Genomic DNA, 24,941 nt, shown 5'->3' on the forward strand with positions numbered 1-24,941 from the left:
GACAGAGCGCTGATTCCTGTCATCCTCCTTCTGCAGGCCTCTTTCATCTTTGACTAAACTGTGACAGTCAGGGTAGTCATCGTCTCGTGCCATGAGTTTGTGTTGACCCATATCACTCTCCCAACCCCCATCGCCATGATTCCGCTGCTGCCGCACCGTGGCCTTCTGCGCCCCTTATTGTCCACCTGCCTCGCCATTTTCCTCCTTCTCGCGTCAGGAACAGCCTACCAAACCGTCTCGGACGAGACCCTGCGATCCCTCCCGCGACCCGGGAAGGATTTCGATATCCACGATGGTGCACTGCTCGCCCCGATCCTGGTGCCCCGTGTCTCCGGGACCGCGGGCAACACCGCCGTCCTGAATCACCTTGCGGAGTTCTTCCGCACCTCGCTCCCAGAGTGGACGCTGCAACTACAGAACTCAACTTCAAAGACCCCAGTCTCCAAGGGGAAGGAGGTTCCCTTCGTCAACCTCATCGCCTCCCGGGATCCGCCCGGCGCCAGCCCCGGCGACGTCGGACGCCTCACCCTGGTCGCGCATTACGACAGCAAGTACGAACCGGAAGGCTTCATCGGGGCGATCGACAGTGCCGCGCCGTGCGCGATCATGCTGCACGCCATGCGGAGCATTGACAGCGCCCTGACGAAGAAGTGGGAGGACATGCGCGCCCAGGGGCAGCTGAATCTGCTGGAGGAACAACAGGGCATCCAGGTCATCTTCATGGACGGGGAGGAGGCATTCAAGGAGTGGACGGCCACCGACTCGCTGTACGGTGCACGCTCCCTGGCGGAGCAGTGGGACTCCGAGGTTCACTCGGCGATGTCCGTGTACCGGTCGCCGCTCGACTCGATCTCCCTGTTCGTGCTGCTGGATCTGCTAGGCGCCAAGGACCCCACGATCCAGTCGTTCTTCCCGACCACGCACTGGGCGTACAAGAAGCTGGCCACGCTGGAGCGGCGGCTGCGGGAGCTGAAGCGGTTCGGATCCTCGGATCCCGGACGGTCCTGGTTCCCTCATCAGTCGAGAAGCGAAAACGAGATTCCGATGTACATGCACATTGAAGACGACCACATTCCTTTCCTGAGACGAGGCGTGGAGGTCCTGCATATCATTGATGCCGGCGATCGGGGCTTTCCCACGGTCTGGCATACGATCAAGGATGACGGCGAACATCTAGATATAGACACCGTGGAGAACTGGAGCGTACTGTTCACTGCGTTCGCGGCCGAGTGGATGGAGCTGGAAGGCTTTATATCTGGATCCGGGGACGGTGCTGGCCCCGGCCACAAGCGCTCTACTAACAGCTGGGCTAAGACGGAATTGTAAGCCTTGTCTAAACCTCAGTACTGCATCAGTGCCTGGGCTGGTCCTAGCTCTAGACTGCATCTGCATCTGCATCTCCTTGGAGCCATGCTGATATTTTGTGCATCACATAGCGTCTAACTAAACCTCTGAACCGTCATTTTCCGCTACTCAGCACATATTGCGGGGAACAATCCTGCAGGTGTCAGGATGATATATCTATACATATTTATATACACACGACTTGATCTTATCCACGAAAACCTCTACAATAAGTTTCCGAGCATATAGCCCGCCATCTCCGCCAGTCCCCAAGTTGGCTGCACCACGGACCGCAGGATAGCCGGGCCCGGACAAACGCCACGCAACCCCCAAGCGAATCCGAAGACCATCGCTCCCGCCACAAAGCGCCAGTCGATATCCGCCACAGTGGCAGTCGGCAACCTCCAAGTCTCCGCCAGCGTCGGCTTGGACGGCCCTCCCTTTTGGGTGTCTTGTCCCGGCCCGCTTGACAGATAAGTCACCATGGACGGCACGATCCCAAAGACAATCACCAGCGCCAACGAGGGATCAAAGCGCGCCGGGTCCGTGAGGCCGACGAGGAACCGCAGCACCTTCTCCGGGTCCGCCATCCCCGTGAACAACAGCCCCGTGCCGAACTGCAACCCGGCGAGGTACGCAAAAACCGTGCGCGACTTCTCGGATCGTTTGAGGACGCGGGGCACGGCAAACCAATTCGTCGCGAAGGCTAGCAGGGTCGTGGCCACCATGAATCCGCCCTCCGCTGCGGTGGGATAGACGGGCAGATAACAGGGGCGGGCGTCCGCACACGCCGGCAGAGATTGACGGCCGGGGAGGAAGTTGGCCGTGAGCACGGCGGTCGTGAAAAAGATGGCTGTGGCGATGATGGAGCGCGGGGACAGACGCGAAATTCCGCAGAGCATGTGGCCGGAGGTACAGCCTCGACCGTTCTAGACCGTTACGGTAGTTAGCCGGTGGTTCCCACAATGTCAACGTGAGAGGAAGTTGTCAAATTGCTCACCTTAGTCCCCCAACCCAGCAGAAACCCCATCGCCAGCGTCGACACCAGCGAGATCCACGAGTTCGGCGCTGGGGGGTACGAGGGGATCAATGATGGCATGCAGAGCGCCACGGGCACCAGACTGGACACCAGGCCGGCGAGGACCGGCACATTCTCGCAGCTGGGACGCAGCAGACTGCCCGACAGCAGGGACGAGATCCCAAAGACCGCGCCATTGTGCAAGAGGAGTCCCGAGGAGCCCTGGTAGAGGAGTAAGGCGCCCAACGAGGTATGGATCGGTGTGAACATGACCTGGGTGGTGGGCTTCACCGTCTGACAAGCGACCGAAGATCAACGATGAAAGATAAAGGAATAAGCAAAACAGAGTCCTCCTCAGTCTGCTTTCAAATATAATGCCGACAGATATACCGTCTCAGGGGACCATATCAATCTTGAAGATACTGAGTCCAAACCCAGCGTAGACATGTTCAATGTAGAAAGAAGAGTACCTATATAGTACAGGTACAAGTACAACCCTCGCCTCCGAAGTCCCCGAAATCTCCTGGACCTCCCCTACTCCAACAACCAGCACACCACACCACCTGATCCACAAACCCCCAAAGAAAAAAAAAAAAAAACAAAGAAGGAAAAAAAAAGGGAAAGACGCCGATAGAGTGGGTTCGTGGGTTCGATCTGCCATGCATTCGGGGACCAGCAATCAAACTCGGGGGTGGGGAGGGGATCTCACCTTTCTTTCCACCCAGAAATCCCCCTACCGCAAGTCAAGTTAAGTTACCCGCCGCTGCATGGCCATGGAAATGGTCCCCGAACCCTACTTCCGACTCTGTGGTTGATCATAGGACTCAAGCCCGCGGGTCGAATCTCCGCATAGCATGGCATGGCAATCCAAGAAAAGCCGGATCGGCCGGAAAGGGGTTCCTTTCCTCTGGTCTGTCTTTTTTTTCTTCGGTTGGTTGGATTTGAAGTCGGTGGTCGCCGACCGACCGGCCGTATGTATGATCATGAACCTTTGCGCGGTCCTTGACACCGCGCGTATATAGATACGAGGATTCTTGGGCCGAGAGGTGAGAGTCGCATTGTTCCCGGGACGAACAGGAAAGAAGAGGCCGATCAACAGATTAATTAATAACAGGACACGGCGGACTGTACAGTTGATAACTGTGGATCGGGGGTCCCATCATCAGGTCCCCGAGAGTTTGGAACACAGTGACACACAGCCAGCCCTCTGCGGAAAAAAAAAATCACTTTATGCTTGATGATCCTCCCTCCCTCCCCTCTGCGGAGGTACTGTACTGTACCAAAGGGGGATGTTTGTGTGAGAGCCCTGAGTAGTTGCTCTGTTTAGTGTACGAACACACTCGTTTGGGATGGTATCATGGATTGTTGGGAAGGAAAGGATGATCTTCCGCACTGCTCCATTCGGAGAATTTCTGATCACAAAAGCTCGATTGATAGATCCATCCTGGTTTTCATCAAATTCCTGAGTCCCTACCTCGGTTCTATATGTGGGTTGCAGTGGTACTTACCACATACCAAACTACAACTTCACCTCACCAACCACATCTCTCTCCAACCGCGTCGCATTCAGCAGATGAGGCCCCAACTCCGCCAGCTTCGTCACGCCCAAGAACACCATATTCGCCTCGATCTCCTGCCGCAGGATAGCAATCACGCGGCGCACCCCCTCCTCGCCGTACCCTGCCGCGAGACCGTAGAGAAACGGCCGTCCGAGCCCAACAGCCGATGCGCCCAGCGCCAGCGCCTTGAGGACATCGGTCCCACGACGAATCCCGCCGTCCACGAAGATCTGCATCCGGCTTCCGATCAAATAGGGCGCGTGTCTGCGGATCTCAAGCAAGGTGACGAGTGGGGGTTGTGCGCTGACCTCCGACTCATCATTAGTGATTCTGAATCTGTAGATGCAGGAAGAGAAGTGAGGAGACTCACGTATCCTGCGACCTCCCCCCATGATTCGAGAGAACGATCCCCTGCACTCCGCGCTGGTACGCCAACACCGCATCCTCAACGCACTGAATTCCCTTAATCACAATCGGCAAGTCGGTGAGGTTGCGAAACCAGGTCAGGATCTCCCAGTCGATGAACGGCGAGATAGAACTAGCCATGGTCTTTGCGACGCCCTGGCCTCGGGCGGACGAGTCTCGTGCCTGTCCCTCCCCCCCCATCGCATAAGCATCTTTCCACCTCCCCAGCTATCCCTCCTCCTCCCAAGTGGGCAAGAGTAAACCTACCTGCACCTCCAAATTCAACCTCTCATCCATCTCTCGTTTCCCCACGACCGGCGAATCGACCGTCACCCAAACCCCGCAAGCCCCCGCCTCCACCGCCCTCCGGACCGTCTCCACCGACTTCCGTATATCTTTGTTGACGTACAGCTGCGCAAACAGCGGCTGATGCCGGGGGTTCGTGCGCGCCGCGCGCACCCTCTCGATGGGCATGCTCGCCCCGTTGGCCAGCACCTGGGCCAGCCCCTCGTGGCCCGCCGCCGCCGCCAGGGCGCATTCGGCGTCCGGGTGCGCCAGCTTGGCGATCCCCGTGGGACTCATGTACACCGGCAGCGAGACCTTCTGGCCTAAGATGGTGGTGCGGGTGTCGACGCCGGCCCGGATGCTGCGGAGGATGCGCGGGCGTAGCGAGACTTTGCGGTAGGCTTTGGCGTTGGCGTGCTTGCTGTGCTCGTCGTCGGCGCCGGAGGCGTAGTAGGCCCATGCGTGGGGGGAAAGGTGTTGGTGGGCGACTTTTTCGAAGTCGTGGAGGTTGATGAGGGTGGAGAGGGGTGGGGTGGGGGTGGGGGTTGGTGAAGTCGGGGTGGGGGCTGTGGTTGTGGTGGCTACTATCTTGGGTAAGGGGCTGGGTGGTGAGGGTGATGATGGCGATGGTGAAGATGGGGATGGGGCTGAGAGTGTGCCGGGCTGGATTGTGCCTTTCAGGCATGATGGTTCAAGGGCCTCGGTGAGGAGGGACTTGTCGTGGACGGACTCGAAGTCTGCCGTTGCGTCCTTGCCGGCACAGCGGAGGATTACTTGCGGACCGCCGGGGTGCTCGTCAATGAATTCTGTGGTGGATCAGTTACTGCAGAGCAGGGTGGTGCTGGCTCCTGGCTCACCGGTCACATCGTAAACAGAGCCATGGATGGCAACCCAGCATGACTGGCGAGATGAATGTCTCTCGATTTCGTCGCGTGTAAGGAATGTCATTGCATGCAATCGTTGTTTGACCTTGAGAAGCAGTCAAGACAGGTCATCGAGATTAAAAAGTAGGAAAGTAGGAAGATACCAACAGCAGGGAGAGAGATGAGCGCCACAGGAAGCTCGGATTTCGCGCCGAGGCAAACGCGGAGAAAAATCCCCGGGGTCAACAACAACAACCCTGCATTTCCCCCACGCTAACGGCTATTGTCTGGGGGGGGGGGTGTTGGGGAGAGAGCACTGTGCCTCATACATCAGGATTCGGACCTGGGGTAAAGAGGATCTGGAACTGCAACAGGACATCCACGTTCCTCTCAGACTCCACCGTGGACACAGACACAGATGCAGAACAACATGTCTGCGGAAATCTCGACGCCCAACGCTGCTCCCAAGCCCTCATCCCTACACATCGAGGATAACGAAGACGATGGCAAGATCAGCAAAATTCAACACGGCGATACAGCCCTGGCATTGTTTGCCACGGGCGATGAACTGCTATCCGTCGACACAGCCGAACTCAAGCGGCTGGAGAGGAAGATAGACTGGGCAATCCTGCCTTGTCTGTCCGTCTGCTATGCCTTCTACTATGTGCGCATTTCCATCCTGCCTGACCAGCATGAATCACTAGGGTCATCACTAATATCATAACTAGATCGACAAAACCACACTCTCCTATGCGGCCATCTTCGGCATCAAGGAAGATCTACAATTGTCCGGCCAGCAGTACTCCTGGCTTTCGTCGGTGTTCTACTTCGGCTTCCTCGTCTGGGCCATCCCTACCAACTTTCTTCTCCAGAAGTTCCCCGTGGCCAAACATCTCGGCGTGAACATCGTACTATGGGGCGTCTTCCTCATGCTACAGGGTCCGTGGTAGAAACTCTGTTCCCCAAAATCAAAATATCTCTACTTATACCCGCTCTTCTAGCTGCGGCGAAGAACTTCACACAGCTCGTTGTGCTGCGAGTCATCTCGGGGGCTGCGGAGGCATGCAGGTAAGTAACAGCATCCCTGGACTCGTCATGCTGCGGCTAACATCATACGAGTGATCCTGCCTTCCTGTTGATCACGAGCATGTTCTACACGAGACGCCAGCAGCCCATCCGCATCGGGCTGTGGTATACTGCCAACGGACTCGGCATTGCCCTCGGAGGATTGCTGGGGTATGGCATCGGGCACATCCAGGGGGCTCTGTCCTCGTGGAAGTACGAGTTCCTCATCATCGGCGCGTTATGCACCGCCTGGGGCATCGTCATCTTGATCCTGCTGCCCGACTCCCCAGTGACGGCGCGCAATTTCTCCCCACGGGAAAGACGGTTGGCGGTGGAAAGGCTCCGCGACAACCAGACAGGCGTGGAGAACAAGATCCTCAAGCCGGCGCAGGTCCTGGAGGCGCTGCTCGACTGGAAAGTGTGGGCGTTCCTGCTGCTGGGGCTGTCTGGCAACATCCCCAATGGCGGAATCTCCAATTTCGGGACCTTGATCATTTCCGGATTCGGCTTTTCGACCTGTAAGCTCGGTGGGATGCTATATAATAAAAGGCATGAGGCTGACAATTGCAGTGGTGACGACTCTAATGCAAGTCCCGTACGGCGTCTTTATAGCCCTCATGATCCTCCTCAGCGTGTACATCAACGATCGCCTGCCGCCCAACTACCGCTGCATCGTGACCATCCTTTTCCTCCTCCCCAATGTTGCAGGTGCATTCGGACTCTGCTTCCTCGCTGAAGATAACCGCGTCGGTCGGTTGATCTGCTACTACTTAACCGGGTCGTACAACGCCTCCTTCGTTCTCATTCTCTCCATCCTGACCGCCAACATTGCCGGTCACACGAAGAAGGTCGTCACCAACGCGATGATCTTTCTCGGAGTGTGTGCGGGAAACATCGCCGGTCCGTTCTTCTTCAAGTCAGACCAAGCACCACGGTACCAGCTGGGGATCTGGTCGATGATCGTGTCCAACTTGATTGAGATTGCGCTGGTGGTGATTTTGCGGATCATGCTGGCGTGGGAAAATCGGCGACGGGATGCAGCGCAGCTGCACGGAGACCCCACGGCATGGGACCGCGACCAGACGGCTTTCAGTGACCTCACGGATAAGCAGAACCTGAATTTCCGGTACGTGTACTGAGGGTGCCAGAAAGCGGGGTGAGGGGAAAGTGCATGTGCGGGAGTGGGGGGTCAAGGATCAGCGCTCGGCCTCCGCCAATGATGCGGGTGTGATAGTGCATCTTATGAATACCCCAGACTATATAGTATTGTCCACCCCCACGCGGGGGTAAGCGTGGGGAAGAAAGGGTTTGTGGAAGTAGCTCGTCATGCTGCGTATATAAATGGGTAGTTACAGAATGCGACAGGAGACCCTTGGCAATTCACCTGATAGTTCTGTACATACACACCAAAATGGCGCGCATCAAGTCGATTGAATACTTCCGAGTCAAGCCCCGTTGGCTGTTTGTGAAGATCACCGATGATGAGGGTCAATTCGGATGGGGCGAGGCCACACTTGAGGGACACACACTGGCCGTGGAAGGCGCCCTGGATGAGATCATCGCACGAGTGATTGGCTATGAGGCAGAGTATGTTCGGCCACTTCCGCAAATGAACCAAGCTCATTATTTGCAGTGACATCGAGCATATCTGGCAAACCATCTGGCGATTAGGATTCTACCGCGGTGGTCCCGTGTTCATGTCCGCGCTGTCCGGAATCGACATCGCCCTGTGGGATCTGAAGGGCCGCCGACTGGGCGTGCCTGTGTACCAGCTGCTAGGCGGCAAAGTCCGCAACAAGATCCAGGTCTACGCCTGGATCGGAGGCGACCGACCCAGTGACGTGGAGATTGCTGCGTGCGTCAACCCTTGGCCCCCCAAACCCAAGCTTCCTCCGGGATCATCACCTAACAACCCGCAGAAAGGCGCGTATCGAGCAAGGCCTCAAATGCGTCAAAATGAACGCCACCGAGGACGTCAACTGGCTGGACTCGCCCGCCATCCTGGACTCGTGCATCGAGCGCATCAAACAGGTGAAAGCCCTGGGCCTGGACGCGGGGCTGGACTTCCACGGCCGTCTGCACCGCCCCATGGCCAAGCAGCTGGCCAAAGCCCTCGAGCCGTACCGCCCCTTGTTCATCGAAGAGCCCCTGCTGGTGGAGCACCCGGAGGCCATCAAGCAGCTCTCGCAACAGACCAGCATCCCCATCGCGCTCGGCGAGCGCCTGTACACGCGGTGGGACGCCAAGCGGTTTCTGGAGGACGCGTCGGTCGACATCCTGCAGCCGGATATTGCGCACGCGGGGGGCATCTCGGAGACGAAGCGCATTGCGACGATGGCGGAGACGTACGATGTGGCGATTGCGCCGCATTGTCCTTTGGGTGAGTTGGCTTTTTCTTGGAGTGGATTTAAGAGGTGTGTGCTAACTCGATTTCCGCGCAGGTCCGATCGCCCTGGCGGCGTCGATGCAGGTCGCCACCTCCATCCCCAATTTTGTGATTCAGGAGATGTCCCTCGGGATGCATTATAATACCGAAGCAGGGGATATTGATCTGACTAGCTATCTGGTGGATGCGTCGGTGTTTGATATCGAGGGAGGATACGTGGCGGTGCCCAAGGGACCAGGACTGGGGATTGAGATTAACGAGGAGTTGGTCCGGAAGATCAGTCAGGAAACTGAGCCGTGGCTGCCGAAGGAGTTCTATGGTCCTGATGGAGGGATCCGTGAGTGGTGAGTGTGCAGCTGAGTGGGTGTAGTGGCGGTAGTAGTACTATCAACTTGTGGGGAAGGGGGAACAAGACGTGGGGGTTCCCCGCATTGTCTTCTACATATTTAGTAGCAATATTTACTTAGTCCCAGTTCCTCTCCGTCCAAGTACTCCACCATCCATCCCTCATCCTATCCAATTCCCTTCCAACAATGGACCTCTTCTCCCTCAAAAACAGCACCGCCTTAGTAACAGGGGGCACACGAGGCATAGGCCAACAAATGGCCCTTGCCCTCGCCGAAGCCGGCAGCGACATAGTCCTCATCCAGGTTAGCCCCCCCCCCCCCCCCCCTCCATTCCCCAACCTCTAACCAACACCCCCCCAAAGCGCGACCCCACGAACCTCACCACAAAAAACCAAATCGGATCCCTCGCCCGCAAAGCAACAATCTACACCGCCGACCTCTCCTGCCGCGCCTCGATCACCGGCCTGATCCCGCGCATCCTGGCCGACGGCCACGACATCAACATCCTGATCAACTGCGCGGGCATCCAGCGCCGCCACCCCAGCCACCTCTTCCCGGACGCCGACTGGGACGCCGTCCTGCAGACCAACCTGAGCACGATCTTCACGCTCTGCCGCGACGTCGGCCGGTACATGCTGACCCGGGACCCGGACGCGCACGGCCAGCGCGGCGCAATCATCAACGTCGCCTCGCTGGTCTCCTTCCAGGGCGGGCTGACGGTGCCCGCCTACGCGGCCGCCAAGGGCGGGGTGGCGCAGCTGACCAAGGCGCTGAGCAACGAGTGGGCGGCGCGCGGGGTGCGCGTCAACGCCGTCGCGCCGGGGTATGTGGCGACGGAGATGAACACCGCGCTGCTGAATGACGCAGACCGCTCAAGAAGTATTCTGGATCGGATCCCGGCGGGACGGTGGGCGAGCCCGGAGGATTTCAAGGGGGTGACCGTTTTTCTGGCGGCGGGGCGGGCGAGTGGTTATGTTTCCGGGAGTGTGGTCGTTGTGGATGGCGGGTGGATGGGGAGGTGATGTACAGCTATCGATTCATCGTACTACTGGGTTGTGGGCTGGGAGGCGAGAATAGTTGGATCTTGGAGAGGAGTCAAGGGGGCCTACTAGCTGGTTTACCATACTGCTATACTACTATATTGACGAATATGTGTTCAGTCGACAAATTTGGTCCGATTCTGATACTCGATAGTCTAACTTAACGTAACAGAACTATGCGCTTCTGGCATAACAACAAGAATTAAACTCCCAGATACCCAGCGCCAGCCCATCTACCCTTCTCGAACCTTGAATCGACCGACTCTACGTCAACACGTCAACTCTAGCTCTTAGCTAAAGTGGAAGATAACCCGCATCAAGAAATTCCGAGCCCACTTTTCATTCCCTGCTCCACCTGATCCACCAGTGAACTCCTCCCGCTATGCCACTTTAATGACGACCTTGCGAGGTCCAGGGACCGATGGCATGGAAATCGTTTCCCCTTGCTCCCCACCTCTTTTGGTGAAGATCAATCCTTCGACAGTTAGCCCGGGTAGCCTCAAGTATAGGCTCAATCAAGGCAGGTGCCACGAGGGAGCAACATTCAAGCTTAAAACCCCTGCTGGGAAATCTTCTTCGAGTCGATAAGCTTAACCCATAGCTTCGTATCAGAAACCTTATGTACGCTAGCTTGGAAGTCTGACATCCCTGGGATGTGAAAAACTGTTTGGCCAGCCAACTCCACTGCGAGAACAAATTGCCACATTCCCATCTTGGGTTGAAGTGATCCATCGAGATCTATTCCAGGTTGCATGATGGGTGGCGGAGATTTTTTTTGGAGATATGTCTTCTTTGCACCCACCACCGCACGCGAACAATGAAGCCAATATTTATCAACTCTGGATCCTTGTCCTCTTCCTTCCATAATTTGCTAGCTTAGCTCAAGTACTTTCTCCAGCACCGTAGGCCACATCAAAACCCTCAGCCTGAGTAGCTCCGCGGAGGCACAAATTCTTCAAAAACAACTCCGCGGACAGCGTGGCGATACCCACCCATATACTGGCAGCGGAGGAGCGGGCTACCATGGAACTGCGGCCGGTGAGCGGGCCTGTCCCTTTGAGCAGCCAACACGTGGGAATGACTAGCAGTCCCAGCTACCTACCCGGCGATATGCTGTTTGCGGGAAGGTTAACGGGAGAGATCGGAATCGATTTGGCCGATGTGGAGCTGAAGGGGTCTGGCTCTGCCTCAATGTCTCCGAGCCAAGCATTTCTTCAAAGGTAGTTCTGACTGCGTACGTATCTCTGCTACGATAAGTGAGCAGATTTCACATGTTGGTGCTACGGTGCAGTCACGGAGCCGCTGTAGAGGCTGGTTGTTTGGTTGGCTCAAAGCCAAGCAGGCTGTCGCGGCGAACAGGGATGTCAATGAAGCTGGGACAATCACTTTACTTAACGTTGACACAAGAAGTACCCTTTGGGGTCTGTAGTTCGGTGCTGCTCGTGCATGTGGGTGGCACTTATGTTCGAAATGTACGAGCTTCTGATGACGTCCTGGTTCTGACGTGTTGGACGAGGGCGGAAGCCATACTCCGACTTAATTGCCTTCTCGCCGATAATGTGATAGCTAGAAGTGGCCCTCTGCCATTCTTGTGTGGTGTGCCCGGCCAGGAATGTACAATCGGCCGGATGGCAAGCCCTCTGACAAGGCTGTTCTCTGGAACGAAAGTGACAATGTCTGCTCAAGCATGGAAAACTCGATTCCCGGTGAAAGCTTTTCTGAAGATACGTGGCCGTGGTGCGGATGTCCAAGCCCTAAGTCCTCCGACCTCCGATAAGTGAGACAAACCCAGACCAACAGGTGAAGGATCTTCTCGAACGGTGCTGAACCTGCTCAACCTTCTCGGACACTGTCCGTAAGTGGGTCCTATCAATCTTATCAATCGATGCCAAGATCTGAGTCCTGCCCAATCACCATGTTTCTCGGCGGAGACTATACGACAACGTTGGCGTAGCTAAGACACCAAACAACAAAAAAGTGTGGAAGCTCCCCCTCCTGAGAAGCAGGGCCCGAGAATCGGATGGTTGGTAGAAAATCTAATCTGATTAAACGTTTCTTGGCCGAATGACCCCCAATCGGCGAAATACCGGGAGCTTTCAGGAAGAAAGTGGTCTGGACGTCTCATGCCATATAAAGATGGGCTCACGACCAGGGTCTGCCCGCACCTTCGACTGCGCTGATCTTCTCACACTTACGTTCATTTTCTCATCCAAAACACAGATTGTCTGTTTGTCTGCAAAATGGGAGCTGAAAAGAACACACCTCAGGTGGTCTCTGAGGAGCCGGAGACTACCTCATCCTTGCAATCGTCCAAGAGCCCTCGTACAAATGATGTCGATGGAAGGCGACCACCACCTCTGGCCGCGAAGCTGATTGCTGTCGTTGTTATCTCTTGCATCAGTTTTGGCTCCCACTGGAGCAGCGGTGTCACCGGAGCCATGAAGAGCACAATCAAGAAGGTTTGTGTTCTTAGCCAGAGTATGTTACTGTTTTGCTGACAGACTGCCAAGCAAATGCATGTTACCAACACCCAATTCTCCCTTCTCGAAGCCAGTGAGAACTTCATGGCTACCCTTCTGCTTCTCGCAGGCGGCATTGTCACGGATCGAGTTGGTGGTGCTCGTATGTTTGCTGATCCCCTCCACTAACGCAACGACACTAACTTGCTGCCAGGGATGATCGTTTATGGAAATGTCGTGTATACCATTGGTTCCATTCTGGTGGCTGCTGCTACCACAGTGCGCTCATTTAGATTCATGGTCGGCGGAAGAATCATCCTCGCACTTGGCGACATTGCGACCCAGACAGCGCAATACAAAATGTTCTCCTCTTGGTTTCCGCCCAGCAACGGATTTGCTTCCACGCTTGGATTTGAGCTCGCCATTGGAAAGGTATTGAATCATGCGCCCCCACCACGTTGAACTCGCCAAAGCTAAGTTTGACTAGATTGGAGGATTCGTCGGCAAGTCCACCGCGAACGTGATTGCCAAGGTATGTGCCCTGCAACCCTTGGAGCTCCATTGATCTAACCGCCAGTAGAATACTGGCAACTTTGCCTGGGTGTTCTGGACCTCTGTCTTCATGAATCTCTTCACGAACGCAGCCACCGTGTTCTTCTGGATATTCAACCGCTACTGCGAGAAGCACTACCGTGGTCGCGAAGACAAGGCGACCCAGGAAGAATTGGTGGAGAAGAATAAGCAGTTCGAGATCCGGAAGATGTTCCAGTTGCCTTGGATGTTCTGGGCCGTGATGGCCTTTTCGATGTTCCAAACCAGTACCGCCAGTGTCTTCAGCTCCAATGCGACGGAATTGGCCGAGAAGAGATTCAATGTCGACGCCATCAAAGCGGGCTGGTACAGCGCTTTGGCTCAATATGCTGGTATGTGTTTGACTCGGATCCTAGGAGGGCATTTGCTAATATGATATAGGCTTCTTCCTTGTTCCTTGCCTGGGCGTTTTTATTGATATCCTCGGTCACCGAGCCTCAGTCTGTGAGTCAAGCCCTTCCAAAATTTAGCCATGGGTATCCCCACTGAGACAAGAATAGTGTGCGTGTGCGGTCTCGGAATGTTCATCAGTATGATCCTGGTCAACTACGCCTCAGCGAAGCAGGGAACTGCCGCGGCGTTTGGTATCTATGCCGTCGCGGTGTCGTTGGGACCGACCTCTATCATCGATGGTATCCGTACCACTCTCTGGCATCAGTCAGTGTTTGGGTCTGCGTACTCCCTGAAAGTGACGATGAACAATGCGTACGTTTCTCCACGTTCTCCAAACAGAATGTCCTCTAACCCTTTTTTTTCCAGCATGACCATTATCATTGGTATCATCACTGGTGCCCTTCAGGATGCCGATAACGATTCCTACCATCGCGCCGTGCGAGTCTATCTCTTCCTGGCGGTCTGCTGTGCCATCGTCTCAATTGTTCTCCTGATCGGATCCTATGTGGGTAGAGATCTGGCGCCCCTGCAATGGTCACGGAAGAAGCGTCATGCTTTGGGCGCGGAGTTCTTCGCGATGCTACAGCAGCACCACCTCGTCGAGCATTACGAGCAGAGCAAACGCATCTCGATCGGGTGTTTCACAGCGTTGTTGCTGCTCACGCTGGGCAGTTGGGCTGCGTATATATGGGGGGCCGTCACGGGCAACAACCCATGAGTGAGAAGAGGGGGAGCGTTCGCAGCCTTGTCATGGCTGTCAGATGATAATAAAAGTCCGCAATAGTGTTTAATGAAGTTCTAAGCAGTGGTTGCTTGACAAGTAGAGAGTAGGTTGATTCAGGTTGACTGCGGGAATTCCCGCGTGTGTCCACTGAGGTGTGTCTTTGTTCGGGCTCGATTAGGCAGGCGTGCCATTCTGCCCAGTGAGTCCCGAGTCCCAGTCCGATCTCGGTAAGCTCAACCAGTTCCTGCTGCCAAGATTCGTGCTCTTTGTCTTCGCCCCCTCTATTGATCACCATTCTCAGTCCTTAATGGTGCTTATTGAGGCCTGTCTTCGTCATCTTCTCCAAGTCACTCTCACATACAAATAGATACCAAATGCCGTTACTTCCCAAAGAAGGCCTTGGCTGAATGACCGCAAGGGTAGAAAGTCGTGAGATGCTGTACTTCAAGTAGCAGCACGAGATCAATGGCGATGGATAAGATCTTCCCTCACCACCACAACTACGAGCCTGTTCCCAAGACGGAGAACAGCGGCGATGGCACCACCACAACCATAATCGGGCCTGGCTCGCGCCGCCGGCACTCGATCCAGCAATTCCTCAAGCGGAATCTGACGGCCATCACGATCTCAGGCCTTCTCCTGGTCCTGGTTCTGCTCGTGCTCGCCGTCATCGCGGCCATTACCATCGAGCCGTTCCGCCAGGTCCTCGTCGTGAAGCTCTCGTCGTCCTCGTCGACCATCAACGGCCAGCGACAGTGCTTCTCCACGAACCGCCACACCACGCTCTCCTGCGGCAACTCCACCGCCGAGGCTACCAGTCTGGGCTGCTCGTACGATCCTTTGTCCGCCTGCTGGCTGCACAAGGACTGCCCCCATGACTACTCCGAGGACTTTGCAACCTTCAACGACGGCAAGCCCTTCCAGTACTACTACGACCACGAGATGCAGCACCCGATGAAGGACTACACCGAGGTGGGCAACAACGAGCAGGGGTACTACTTCACGGTGACCCGCGAGCATCTGGTGCACTGCCTCTACCTGCTCCGGCGCGGTCATGACGTTTACAAACGGGGGGATCGGGTGGATACCATGCTGGCGGATTCGGGCCATGTTGCCCACTGCGCCAATTTCCTGGCGGATTACCTGCGCCGGCCGGACCCGTATCTGGACTCGTTGGGGACGCAGGGGCAGACCAATTGTTTTATGTCGTGTAGTTAATTTATTGTTGAGTGTTGCAGCAGGAGTGGAACAGTGGAATCAAGTGGTTTTTTCTGGTGGGAGCTGTTTTCACATTTTGATATTCATGGCGTAGACTAGACCCAGGCTCATTTGGATTTCATCCAATGCATTCTTCCGTCAGTTCCACGTAGAAAATAGCTCCTTTATTCGAGTATCCAATGCATTAGTATTATGTGTTTGAATAGAGCCTTATGTGGAAACATAAACCACGGCATGGGGACTGGCGTCATCACTTTGTAGGGGATGGGGGCTTCTACCCGGTCATGCAGCATATTCCATAACTTCATTTGCAAAGTCTTTCCGAGATTCTTAGAACGCCTACCTCATATATCCGAAAAGGACTAGCTTTAGGGCCACTACCTGTGCCTCGAACGCAAAGGAGAAATGAAGAGAGGCAACCTCACATCTCCATCGGTACTTCTCCTTCTCCTGGATGCTTTCCTCACATGGTTGCTCACAGGCTCTGATAGTGTGTCACTGAGAGCATTACAAAGCTGCACGGCTATGATCCTAGCTTCTTAGCGTGCACTTGCTTTTGGCATTGCTCCTCAAACCCCTTTTTGTGGGCAGCAACAGGCTGGCCAATTGACTCGCCGCAGTCCGAGCCGGTTCGCCAGCAGGACATGTATTCACCGGCAAGAACAGATCCTCCCTGAAGCCGTCTTGGGCAGGGTTGCAAGCCCTAACCCCGTGTGACAGCCCGTCCTGGGGTGCCCGGGTTTATGCGCATTCTGCCATGCATGTTTTCGATATCATCAACCCGCCGGTTGCTGCATGCGTGATAAGTAACGCTCCGCATTCAATCACTTCAAGTACCTATAGGCACTTTCTTTCGCAGCGTCCAGCGAGTAAAAGCTCCCCGGGCCTAAACTCCACGGCAGGGCAGCGGGATCCTCTCCGGACCCGGAGCCCAGCTGCGGTTCTGGAAGTCGTTCGCTCTGCACGACCGTCCCTTCACTACTCTCATCAACCCGCCGGTAGGTGCACTCTCTTCCCTTGATCCTACATTCTAGACACGGGTTCCCCCCATCACAAGCCTTTTTCAGACGCGCACATGCATCGCATGCATGTCGTTCTTTGCCGCCTGTTCGGGGCTCTGGGATCTCATACCCGGCCTGATGGCGCGCGGGACAGGTCTTCCAGTGTCGACGAAGGACGTCGCTGTATTCATTAGCAGTGAGCTCGAGTGGGAGATGAGCTGAAAACTCATAAAAGAAGCGGGCTCACCCTCGTCTGTAGCGAGAGGCGCAGAAGGAGCACTGATACGGTTTGTCTGCGCTATCTGCTGTCGGTCAACAAAGGACTACTTTGTGCTAAAGGTGGAGGGCAAGGAATTCGTACGGGAAGTGATGTGGCGCTTGTAGTGGTCAATCCGGTGGAAGATTGCATCGCAGGAGGCGCAGCTCCATTTGGTGGGTGGATCTTGTGTCTCCGCGGATCTGGATCGTGCGGTCATGCTGAAACTATGTACAGTACGTAAACTGACAGGGTCGGCGATTCGACTTGACTGAAACCGGTAAGACCTTCTGGTGCCTTACTTGGCCAAAAGTAGTCAATAACACAGTTGTGGTGAATGGTTGAAAGAGAGTTGGAAATGTCGGCGTCAGCAGTGGCGGGGAAATGTGGGGGAATCCCGCCGGGGTCCGATCCATGCAAACACAACTACAAAGAGATGAGAGTGTAAGTAGGCAAGTAAACTATAACTACGTTATTTCCGGGATTCCTCCACCAACTCTATCAGCGGGATCCCTCCACCTCTTCGCCTTCATCAGGCATATATAAGAACCCAACTCCTTCAGCAGAGATGCGGCTTACTTGGTCCTCAACAGGTCCAGCTTCTTAGCACAAGCATATCTTAAACAATCCGATCCATTCAAGCAATCCCCGAGCAAACATGACCACCACCCAGAACACTCAGGCTGAAGACCACTTCAACAATTGGCCCAACGTTCAAGGCGTAAGAGCCTCTACTTAAGTAGAAATCAACGGCTGAGACTAATGCTACTCCAGTTCGATGCCAATTACGAAGTCAAAGACCCCGTCGAACTCCCAGTGGAGGGTATCATTCCTGCCTACACGGCTGGCACGCTGTACCGCACCGGGCCAGGAAGTTACAAAGTCGACACTGAGCAGGGGGAGACGGTCGAACTCAGCTACTGGTTCGATGGATATAGTCAAACCCATCGCTTTCAGCTCGTCGCCTCTGACGCCGACCACCCCCTGCGAGTCTACTACAATTCTCGCTTCTCGGTAGACCACCTGATCGAAGAAACCCGCAAGTCAGGGAGCCTGAAACCGACCACCTTCGGCCAGAAGCGCGATCCCTGCAAAGCCGTCTACGACAAGGTTCAGACCGAATACGAGCCAGTCAGCCAGTCGACTCCCCCTCACCCAGCCGCCGTGAACGTTGGGGTCACTTTATCGGTCAACATGCCCGGCCTGGGGACCGAAACCAGTGACCGCTGGGACATGTCAACAGGGATCAAGACCCTGTGGGCCAAGACTGACTACAACATCTTCAAGCAGCTAGACCCCGTCACCCTGGAGCCCCTCGGTCTCGCCCGCCAGCAGAACCTCCATCCCGACCTCACGGGCGAAAGGGCCGCCGCGCACGCCCGCTCAGACCCCAAAACCGGCGATGTCTTCAACTACAACCTCACACACAGCCCGGAACCCACGTATCGCGTCTTCCGCACCTCCGTATCCACCGGCGAGACCACGATCCTGGCGACCTTCCCCGCCACGCCCGCCTACCTGCACTCCCTCTTCCTCACCGAAGACTACGTGGTCATCTGCGTGTGGAACGCGCATCTGGACGTCTCGGTCTTCGACACCCCCGTCCACAGCGTTCTCGACGCGATAGAGCCATTCGACCCCACCAAGCCCTCAATGTGGTATGTCATCGATCGCCAGGGCAGCCAGGGCCTGGTTGGCACATACACCGGCCCGCCCTTCTTCTGCTTTCACAGCATCAACGCCTGGCAGGAGCCGTCCGCCTCCAATAGCCCGGGAGGGATCGACATCGTCGCGGATCTCGTCATGTTCGACAACCTCGACTTCCTCTTCTCCTTGTACTACGAGAACCTGCTCTCCAACACCAGCCCCACCAAAGCCCGCCTCGGCGCCCCCGGCCGCACCGACAGCACCCGCTCCACCGTCGCCCGCTTCCGCCTCCCGCTCATCCCCGCTCCCGCATCCCCCAACCCTCAGCCACAAAAAGCAATCCTCGAACGCACCACCTGCAAACCCATCTCCCCCGAACTCCCCACCCTCAACCCCAGCTACGTCACCCGCAAGAACCGGTACACCTACTCCATCGGCGCCCGCGGCGAGTCCACCTTCTTCGACTGCATCATGAAACTCGACAACGACCACCCGGAGACCCCGCAGATCTGGGCCCAGCATGCGCATTCCCCCGGGGAGCCGATCTTTGTGGCGGACCCGCAGGGCACGAACGAGGATGACGGGGTGATGCTGAGCGTGGTGTTGGATGGGCATTCCGGCAAGAGTTATCTGCTGTGTCTGGATGCGCGAGATCTGTCCGTGCTGGGGAAGGCGAGGGTCGACGGGCCGGTGGCGTTCGGGTTCCATGGGCAGCATGTTCCTTTGGCCGGGGGGATTCCGACGGGTGATTATTGAGGTATTGTGGGCACAGTCGACTGTCTTGGTTCGAAGTGGTGGGGTGCTGGATTTGTTATAGTTAGTCTTCGTGTTTTTGTCGGGTTAAGGTTGGGTGCTTGGTGGCGATATCTGCTCTGCTTTGCAGGCCCAGTGGGCTCCTTACATGATGATGATTACGCTTTGTTTACTTGATTGCGTCAGAATGCTATGAATATAATCTCTCTTCTCATCACATCCTACTACAGCCGCTTGAACTTCTTGAACTTTCATCTGGGTCATCTCTGAGTAGCCCCAAAGCCAGGCCTACTTCCACACACACATGCACGCTTCCCATCTGATCAAGAAACCAGACTCATGAGTGCTACTCACCGCACAAAGATCTCCACCAAAACCTCATTACTCCAACCTGGCCGCAAGCCCATCTCTTTATACGCCGCCAACACATCCACCGCCAGAACCCTAGCACCGCCCTTCCCATCCCCGTCACCATCACCATCACCTCGATCCCCCTCCTCCGCAGCCCCCACCTTCCACACCGTCTTCCGCGGCACCGGCTTCCCCAGAATCGTCACCATGAAGTTCCCATCGATATCCCACCTTGGCAGATCCGAGAAATACACCCCCAATGTGCCGAGCGCCTTGAGGCTGACGTCCGCGCGGAGCCGGCCGTTGTTTTCGATGTAGACGTCCGAGTTGGCGAGGGCGGCGGCGCCGGTCATCTTGCCGAGAAGGCCGAGGACGGCCACTTTCGTTGTTGTTGTTGATGTTGGGTTTGCGGCGGTTGAGGATGGGGATGTGTTGTGCGGGGTCAGGGAGAATGCGTGCGTCGGGTACGCGGTGAGAATCTCCCAGCCCCTGTGCTTGACTTCGACGGAGACCAGGGCTTTCGCGTCGGAGACCTGCAGGGTTTCGGCGATCTTGCCGCTGGTGTGGGCGCGGACGATGTATTCGCCCGTCGAGTCGGGGTGGATGCCCGGGAAGTCGCGGAGATGGATGATGGAGGTTCTGTCGGCGCTGGAGATGTTGAAGAGTCCCAAAATGCCGCTGCCGGTGCGGGCCCAGCCCGTGTATGTGCCGACGCGCAGCACGTGGCCTTCGTTGTAGTCGTGGTAGACGTCTAGCGTGCGGCCGACAAGCCCGGGCCGGAGGATGACGGTCGCGCCATGGATGGTCGGCGCGGTCATCTGGTCGATGAGGGCGAGATTGTGCTTGCCCGGCTCGTCGGTGATGTAGATCGGGCCGCCGGAGACGCAGCGCGCGGCGGCGTGGAAGCCCGCGTAGGGGTGGCTGGTCTGGAACATGTCCCAGTCCGGTACGACGTTCAGGTACCGTGTCAACAGGGCGTTGTGGGCGTTGCAGAATACGTGCCACGGGTGGGAGGACTCGATGTTAGGGAAGAAGTCGTCCGAGTTGCGGAGCGGGATCGTCGGTTTGTTGGTGGGCAGCTGGGAGTGGAAGATTGCCTGGGGGATCATCGACATGCACGAGATCGCCCGGGTGCTGAAGTGCTTCAGGGTCGAGATGGACCATGCATCGAGATACGAATTCATAAACCGCTTGCGGTCGGCGGGGTCTTTGATCAGGTCGAGGAAGAACTGCGCGTCGGCCTTGACCGAGTCAACTCCCACCGAGGCGAGATAGTTGTAGAAATCGTCGAAGAATCGTTGAATGTCGTCGGGGTCGATGGCTAGTAGCGACCCCCGCTCGAAGGCGTGCGCAATCGGACCTCCCGCTGCCGGGTCTGTGATCTCTATTCGCTTTGTCTTATACAGCTTTGCCAATTCACCATCGGGCGAGATGCCGCCCCAGTACCCCAACATGGCATGCCACACTGCGATATGATGGATGTTCGGATGGGTGGTCCGAATCTTCTGGATAGTCTGCTTGAAGCCCTTGGGGAAAGCATCCGGGTTTCCTTCGAACTGTTTCCAACCTCGGGTGAACTGAGAGTCGCCTTTGTCTAATGTCTGCCAGTTATCATCGATGATCAGATTGGCTATCTTGATGCCGTGCGATTTCAAGGAATCCAGCCCACGGAGGATCTTCTCCTCCGTCAGGTCTTGTCCCAGGCCGTTCCAGGTACAGTACGTCAGACCATCGTACCATTCCGCCAGCCACTGGGCTTTGACATCCTTATCCTTCTCGACCACCACGATATCATCCCCGGGTGGAGACACCGGGGTTGGCACCCGGGTAGATTCAGCCGGCTCAGCATATGGCCGGGTCAACTTCCGAGCCTCGTAGATCACGGCACTCATCGCCACCTCGAAATCGTGCGCAGCTGCAGCCAGGATCTGAAACCTGGCTGCTTGTGTGCTATCATTCTTGGCCTTGACCACCACCGCCCCGTCCTCCCCAGAACCAAACAATGTCAGGACATCGTCCACCCCCGACACGGCCAAGAGAACCACATGCACCCCATCCGTCCGCAGAAACGAACACAGAATCGCATCTTCACTCAACGTGAAGCTCCCCTTCCCATGCCGTGGTCCCAGCCACGGGCTCCAGATCCGCACCAGGGCGAAATACCGCGCCACGGAGGCGGGCACCCCGAGCGAAAGGTTCGTGAGGCCCGACTGTCCCTCGCACGCGGCAGTGACCGGCCCCGTGACGTGCCAGAGGTTGGACCCGGGCGCTTCGCTCCTGCGCTGCTGAATCGCGACGTACGAGGAGAGGCTTTTGAAGTACTTGGCGAAATCCGTCGCCGGCGCCGGCTCTTCTAAGTCAAAGGTTGGCGTCTGGGCGGGGAAGAGAAGCTCTCCGTCGCTGATGTGTTGCTGCTGGTTGACCCATTGCCATTCCGCATCAGAGTTGACCCGGTACCTCACGGTGAATTGAGCATGACCCGGGTTTTCAGGCGGGCCAATTTCCCCGGAGAAGACGTTGCGGAAGTAGTGGTACTCCTCTGCATTGCTGTTGAGGAGCGGTGCGACGGAGGAGTCGCATCTCTGGAGCGGCAGTGCTGTCCATTCGGAGCTCTCAGTAATATTGTGCCATACGTGCACCTCCCATGGTTGGATGGGGAATGTAGTACTGGACTCGAGAACTACGGAGAAGCGAAGCTATCTTCCCATTAGTGTCTCGAGCAATGATCATAGTGTTCCTATAGAGACTTACCGGCTCGGCGCTCTTGAGACATGTTATCTGCCCCAAGGGGGGGTAGCTTGTTACTCGAGCGAATAGACTCATCTGGGCTGGCCGGGTAAATTTAACCTGGGACTTCTTGATATACTTGCGATCAGGCCCGCAGATAGGAAGAGTCGATCTATATCTGGTATCGGACTGCATCGGGTACTATGACAGCTGGAGCGTAGAAGAGGTAGTGATGAAGATCGTGGCTAAGTCAGAATCAAGCATGGAAGTAAGTAGTCTCCAGTGAGTCCAAAGAATAGCAATGTTTGGATCCATGAAAGAGAATGGAGGGAGAATGAATGAATTAGGAGTGAACTGTGGAGGCAGCGGAGGTGGAGAAAGTCATTGGATGTAATGATGAGGTGGCCACGCGCGGGTGAGGGGAATCCTTCCCCCTCCCAATGAGCTTCGAGCTTCTCCTCCCACTCTAGGTATCTATCCTTAAGGTATCAATGCATCTATCTCATTGCCAATAATTTCATCACTGTATTACACAATAACTGTCATTGCCTATGTACGTTTGTACTCATACACTCGTTCCTCGATTACTTATGGTCTTTGGCTTGGCTCTCGTTTACTCGATCTTGATGGCCAACTTGCCGAAGTGCTTCTGCGCCCACTGTTGCTCTCATTAGTGACTATTCAACCACAGTCAGATCAATTGATAATCGACTTACCATGTACTCATAGGCCTCCTTGGTCTTCTCGAGAGTGAAGACCTGCTCGTCCACCACCGGATGGATGTCATTGGCCTCAATTGCCTTGACCATATCGTTCATCATGGCTTTACTGCCGACATAAATACCCCGCACCGTGCAGATGTTGCTCAAGGTAGCGAGCACGGGGGGCTGCGACTTAGGGTCGACACCTCCCACAAATCCAATGATGCTGATCACACCCTCGAACTTGATGCACTTGAAGCTCTGCTCCAGGGTACCGCTGCCACCAACCTCAACAATGTGATCGACACCAACGTTGTCGGGAGTAAGGCTGCGGGCAACCTCACCCCAGTTGGGCTGGGTCTTGTAGTTGATGATGTGGTCAGCGCCCAGCTGCTTCAACTTCTTGGCCTTCTCGTCCGATGAGGTGGTGGCAATAACTGTGGCACCAGCGGCTTTGGCAAACTAGATTTTCCGTGGTTAGTTCGCTGGGAGATGTCATGCTCGGGCTGAACGACCTACCTGCAATGCGAACATGCTGACACCGCCAGTTCCCTGTACCAACACGGTTTGTCCGGGCAGCAGAGGTCTAAGACCATACAGAGCGTTCCAGCTCGTGAGCGCGGCGCAGGAGAGCGTGCTGGACTCGATGTAGTTTAAGTTTCTGGGGGCTCGGACGAGGCCGTTCTCGTTGAAGACTCCATATTCACGGAGGGTGCCATCGATTACCCCACCAAGGCCGGAGCTGGTGCCTTTGGAGTCGATGGGATCGTACTGGTGCAGCTGGTTGAAGAGAGTGACCACCTTGTCTCCCTTCTTGAACTGGGAGACCTTGGAGCCCGTCTCGACCACCTCACCGGCACCGTCGGAGCCAGGTACAACTGGGAAGCTGAGAGCGAAGGGGTATGATCCCTGCAGCAGTCCAGATCATTAGCTGAAGGTACGATAGCAAAAAGCAGTGACTGGTCCCATATCATGACGGCATACCTGGGGAATGATCAGGTCGCGGTAGTTGAGCGAGGCAGCGTGAAACTTCACCAAGACCTCATTCTCGCCGACCTTGGGGACAGGCGCTTCGGCGAATTTGAGGGCGTTGAAACCATCCTCCTTGTTCTGGACAGTCCACTGCTTGTGAGTCGAGGGGGCCATATTGTCTGATGAAAGCCTAGTGAGCTGCGCAAGCAAAGTCGATTGTGAGAAATGAAGTGCTTTGATGTTCACTGAAACTGGCGAAAATAGGTTGGTGGGGGAGCTGTTATATGGAGACACAGCTCTGGATGATTGACGTAAGAGGGCGAGCTCCACCACAACTCAAACCGTATGATTAATAAGTGATAATTGAAGCATTAACGTTCAAGAACGGTCCGATAACCGTCCGAGACGGAGACATTCAATCCATTGGACGAATCAGTGGCTTCATAGCGTCTTCGAGGCGGTTCTCCATGCTGATAACCATGCAAAGGTCTTGGGCAAAGGTCGCAAGATACCGCGGGAGAGTGGAGATGGTTCTGCTTCGCCGGGTCTTCTAGAATGCCGAGCTGGGCCGACAATGTCAACCAACTGTGCTGAATATTGAGGGGAGATGCATTTTGAGGCTTTCGAGCTTGAGACGATAGGCAGTTTGCAGCAAAGTGCTTTCTAGCAATTGGCAAAGCTCCAGCGCCCTAGAACAAGATATGAGTAAATTGAAAGAGTGCGATGCAGCCGGCAGTTGTGAATCTGCTGAAGAATCTCTGCCCCACTCCGCCGTTCTTCCCTTTCACCCGCGAACCGCCAACCAAGCCTGCCCGCCAGCAACTTGTTCCATGCAT

At 55.8% G+C, this 24,941-nt stretch overlaps 12 protein-coding genes across 12 annotated transcripts; 7 read left to right on the forward strand and 5 right to left on the reverse strand.

Annotated features, from left to right (window-relative positions):
• The first annotated feature begins 15 nt into the window (after window positions 1-15).
• Window positions 16-1,488, forward strand: BO66DRAFT_388252 (glutaminyl-peptide cyclotransferase family protein). The gene has a single exon (XM_025646512.1). It carries the CDS (start codon window positions 136-138, stop codon window positions 1,324-1,326), a length of 1,191 nt encoding a protein of 396 aa, XP_025508007.1. The 5' UTR covers window positions 16-135; the 3' UTR covers window positions 1,327-1,488.
• An 80-nt stretch (window positions 1,489-1,568) lies between these two features.
• Window positions 1,569-2,785, reverse strand: BO66DRAFT_340916 (YeeE/YedE family protein; the record flags this gene model as incomplete). Its single annotated transcript, XM_025644421.1, has 2 exons — window positions 2,345-2,785; window positions 1,569-2,273 (listed from the first exon to the last, which is right to left on the reverse strand). The coding sequence occupies exons 1-2, from the start codon at window positions 2,630-2,632 to the stop codon at window positions 1,569-1,571; spliced, it is 993 nt and encodes a 330-aa protein (XP_025508008.1). The 5' UTR covers window positions 2,633-2,785.
• Window positions 2,786-3,881: 1,096 nt separating this feature from the next.
• Window positions 3,882-5,559, reverse strand: BO66DRAFT_417464 (FMN-dependent alpha-hydroxy acid dehydrogenase; the record flags this gene model as incomplete). The annotated part of the gene is made up of 4 exons (XM_025649679.1): window positions 3,882-4,224; window positions 4,292-4,509; window positions 4,594-5,417; window positions 5,469-5,559. The coding sequence occupies 4 exons, from the start codon at window positions 5,557-5,559 to the stop codon at window positions 3,882-3,884; spliced, it is 1,476 nt and encodes a 491-aa protein (XP_025508009.1).
• Window positions 5,560-5,904: 345 nt separating this feature from the next.
• On the forward strand, window positions 5,905-7,678 carry BO66DRAFT_468043 (putative MFS allantoate transporter; the record flags this gene model as incomplete). The annotated part of the gene is made up of 5 exons (XM_025652615.1): window positions 5,905-6,138; window positions 6,203-6,413; window positions 6,476-6,542; window positions 6,594-7,057; window positions 7,110-7,678. 5 exons carry the CDS (start codon window positions 5,905-5,907, stop codon window positions 7,676-7,678), a joined length of 1,545 nt encoding a protein of 514 aa, XP_025508010.1.
• A 272-nt stretch (window positions 7,679-7,950) lies between these two features.
• On the forward strand, window positions 7,951-9,273 carry BO66DRAFT_456962 (D-galactonate dehydratase; the record flags this gene model as incomplete). The annotated part of the gene is made up of 4 exons (XM_025652161.1): window positions 7,951-8,126; window positions 8,173-8,394; window positions 8,459-8,919; window positions 8,981-9,273. 4 exons carry the CDS (start codon window positions 7,951-7,953, stop codon window positions 9,271-9,273), a joined length of 1,152 nt encoding a protein of 383 aa, XP_025508011.1.
• A 164-nt stretch (window positions 9,274-9,437) lies between these two features.
• Window positions 9,438-10,294, forward strand: BO66DRAFT_468044 (2-deoxy-D-gluconate 3-dehydrogenase; the record flags this gene model as incomplete). The annotated part of the gene is made up of 2 exons (XM_025652616.1): window positions 9,438-9,575; window positions 9,635-10,294. Exons 1-2 carry the CDS (start codon window positions 9,459-9,461, stop codon window positions 10,292-10,294), a joined length of 777 nt encoding a protein of 258 aa, XP_025508012.1. The 5' UTR covers window positions 9,438-9,458.
• Window positions 10,295-12,552: 2,258 nt separating this feature from the next.
• On the forward strand, window positions 12,553-14,473 carry BO66DRAFT_408120 (putative MFS transporter; the record flags this gene model as incomplete). The annotated part of the gene is made up of 8 exons (XM_025649099.1): window positions 12,553-12,771; window positions 12,823-12,934; window positions 12,986-13,203; window positions 13,259-13,303; window positions 13,352-13,694; window positions 13,744-13,806; window positions 13,863-14,067; window positions 14,122-14,473. 8 exons carry the CDS (start codon window positions 12,553-12,555, stop codon window positions 14,471-14,473), a joined length of 1,557 nt encoding a protein of 518 aa, XP_025508013.1.
• Window positions 14,474-14,557: 84 nt separating this feature from the next.
• On the forward strand, window positions 14,558-15,777 carry BO66DRAFT_388255 (uncharacterized protein). The gene has a single exon (XM_025646513.1). It carries the CDS (start codon window positions 14,945-14,947, stop codon window positions 15,695-15,697), a length of 753 nt encoding a protein of 250 aa, XP_025508014.1. The 5' UTR covers window positions 14,558-14,944; the 3' UTR covers window positions 15,698-15,777.
• A 744-nt stretch (window positions 15,778-16,521) lies between these two features.
• On the reverse strand, window positions 16,522-17,174 carry BO66DRAFT_434577 (uncharacterized protein; the record flags this gene model as incomplete). The annotated part of the gene is made up of 3 exons (XM_025650783.1): window positions 16,522-16,879; window positions 16,946-17,000; window positions 17,060-17,174. 3 exons carry the CDS (start codon window positions 17,172-17,174, stop codon window positions 16,522-16,524), a joined length of 528 nt encoding a protein of 175 aa, XP_025508015.1.
• Window positions 17,175-17,444: 270 nt separating this feature from the next.
• Window positions 17,445-19,546, forward strand: BO66DRAFT_468047 (carotenoid oxygenase family protein). The gene is made up of 2 exons (XM_025652617.1): window positions 17,445-17,675; window positions 17,729-19,546. The coding sequence occupies exons 1-2, from the start codon at window positions 17,613-17,615 to the stop codon at window positions 19,355-19,357; spliced, it is 1,692 nt and encodes a 563-aa protein (XP_025508016.1). The 5' UTR covers window positions 17,445-17,612; the 3' UTR covers window positions 19,358-19,546.
• Window positions 19,547-19,552: 6 nt separating this feature from the next.
• Window positions 19,553-22,761, reverse strand: BO66DRAFT_417470 (putative raffinose synthase protein Sip1). Its single transcript, XM_025649680.1, has 3 exons — window positions 22,457-22,761; window positions 19,867-22,401; window positions 19,553-19,809 (listed from the first exon to the last, which is right to left on the reverse strand). The coding sequence occupies exons 1-3, from the start codon at window positions 22,625-22,627 to the stop codon at window positions 19,705-19,707; spliced, it is 2,811 nt and encodes a 936-aa protein (XP_025508017.1). The 5' UTR covers window positions 22,628-22,761; the 3' UTR covers window positions 19,553-19,704.
• Window positions 22,762-23,045: 284 nt separating this feature from the next.
• Window positions 23,046-24,279, reverse strand: BO66DRAFT_434580 (zinc-dependent alcohol dehydrogenase family protein; the record flags this gene model as incomplete). Its single annotated transcript, XM_025650784.1, has 4 exons — window positions 23,046-23,090; window positions 23,149-23,595; window positions 23,653-24,042; window positions 24,118-24,279. The coding sequence occupies 4 exons, from the start codon at window positions 24,277-24,279 to the stop codon at window positions 23,046-23,048; spliced, it is 1,044 nt and encodes a 347-aa protein (XP_025508018.1).
• Between the last annotated feature and the right edge of the window lie 662 nt (window positions 24,280-24,941).

The sequence above is a fragment of the Aspergillus aculeatinus genome (genome assembly GCF_003184765.1).
Source record: "Aspergillus aculeatinus CBS 121060 unplaced genomic scaffold BO66scaffold_4, whole genome shotgun sequence".
In the NCBI taxonomy this organism is placed as follows: domain Eukaryota; kingdom Fungi; phylum Ascomycota; class Eurotiomycetes; order Eurotiales; family Aspergillaceae; genus Aspergillus; species Aspergillus aculeatinus.

Bases quoted from the DNA above. Each gene is read 5' to 3' on its own strand.
- BO66DRAFT_388255 (XM_025646513.1), top strand. From the start codon at position 14,945: ATGGCGATGGATAAGATCTTCCCTCACCACCACAACTACGAGCCTGTT.
- BO66DRAFT_417470 (XM_025649680.1), bottom strand. From the start codon at position 22,627: ATGCAGTCCGATACCAGATATAGATCGACTCTTCCTATCTGCGGGCCT. The intron at 22,402-22,456 runs GTAAGTCTCTAT...ATGGGAAGATAG, and splicing joins GTCTCAAGAGCGCCGAGCCG to CTTCGCTTCTCCGTAGTTCT. The intron at 19,810-19,866 runs GTGGGGGCTGCG...GGGGATGGGAAG, and splicing joins CGCGGAAGACGGTGTGGAAG to GGCGGTGCTAGGGTTCTGGC.
- BO66DRAFT_468047 (XM_025652617.1), top strand. From the start codon at position 17,613: ATGACCACCACCCAGAACACTCAGGCTGAAGACCACTTCAACAATTGG. The intron at 17,676-17,728 runs GTAAGAGCCTCT...ATGCTACTCCAG, and splicing joins ATTGGCCCAACGTTCAAGGC to TTCGATGCCAATTACGAAGT.
- BO66DRAFT_388252 (XM_025646512.1), top strand. From the start codon at position 136: ATGATTCCGCTGCTGCCGCACCGTGGCCTTCTGCGCCCCTTATTGTCC.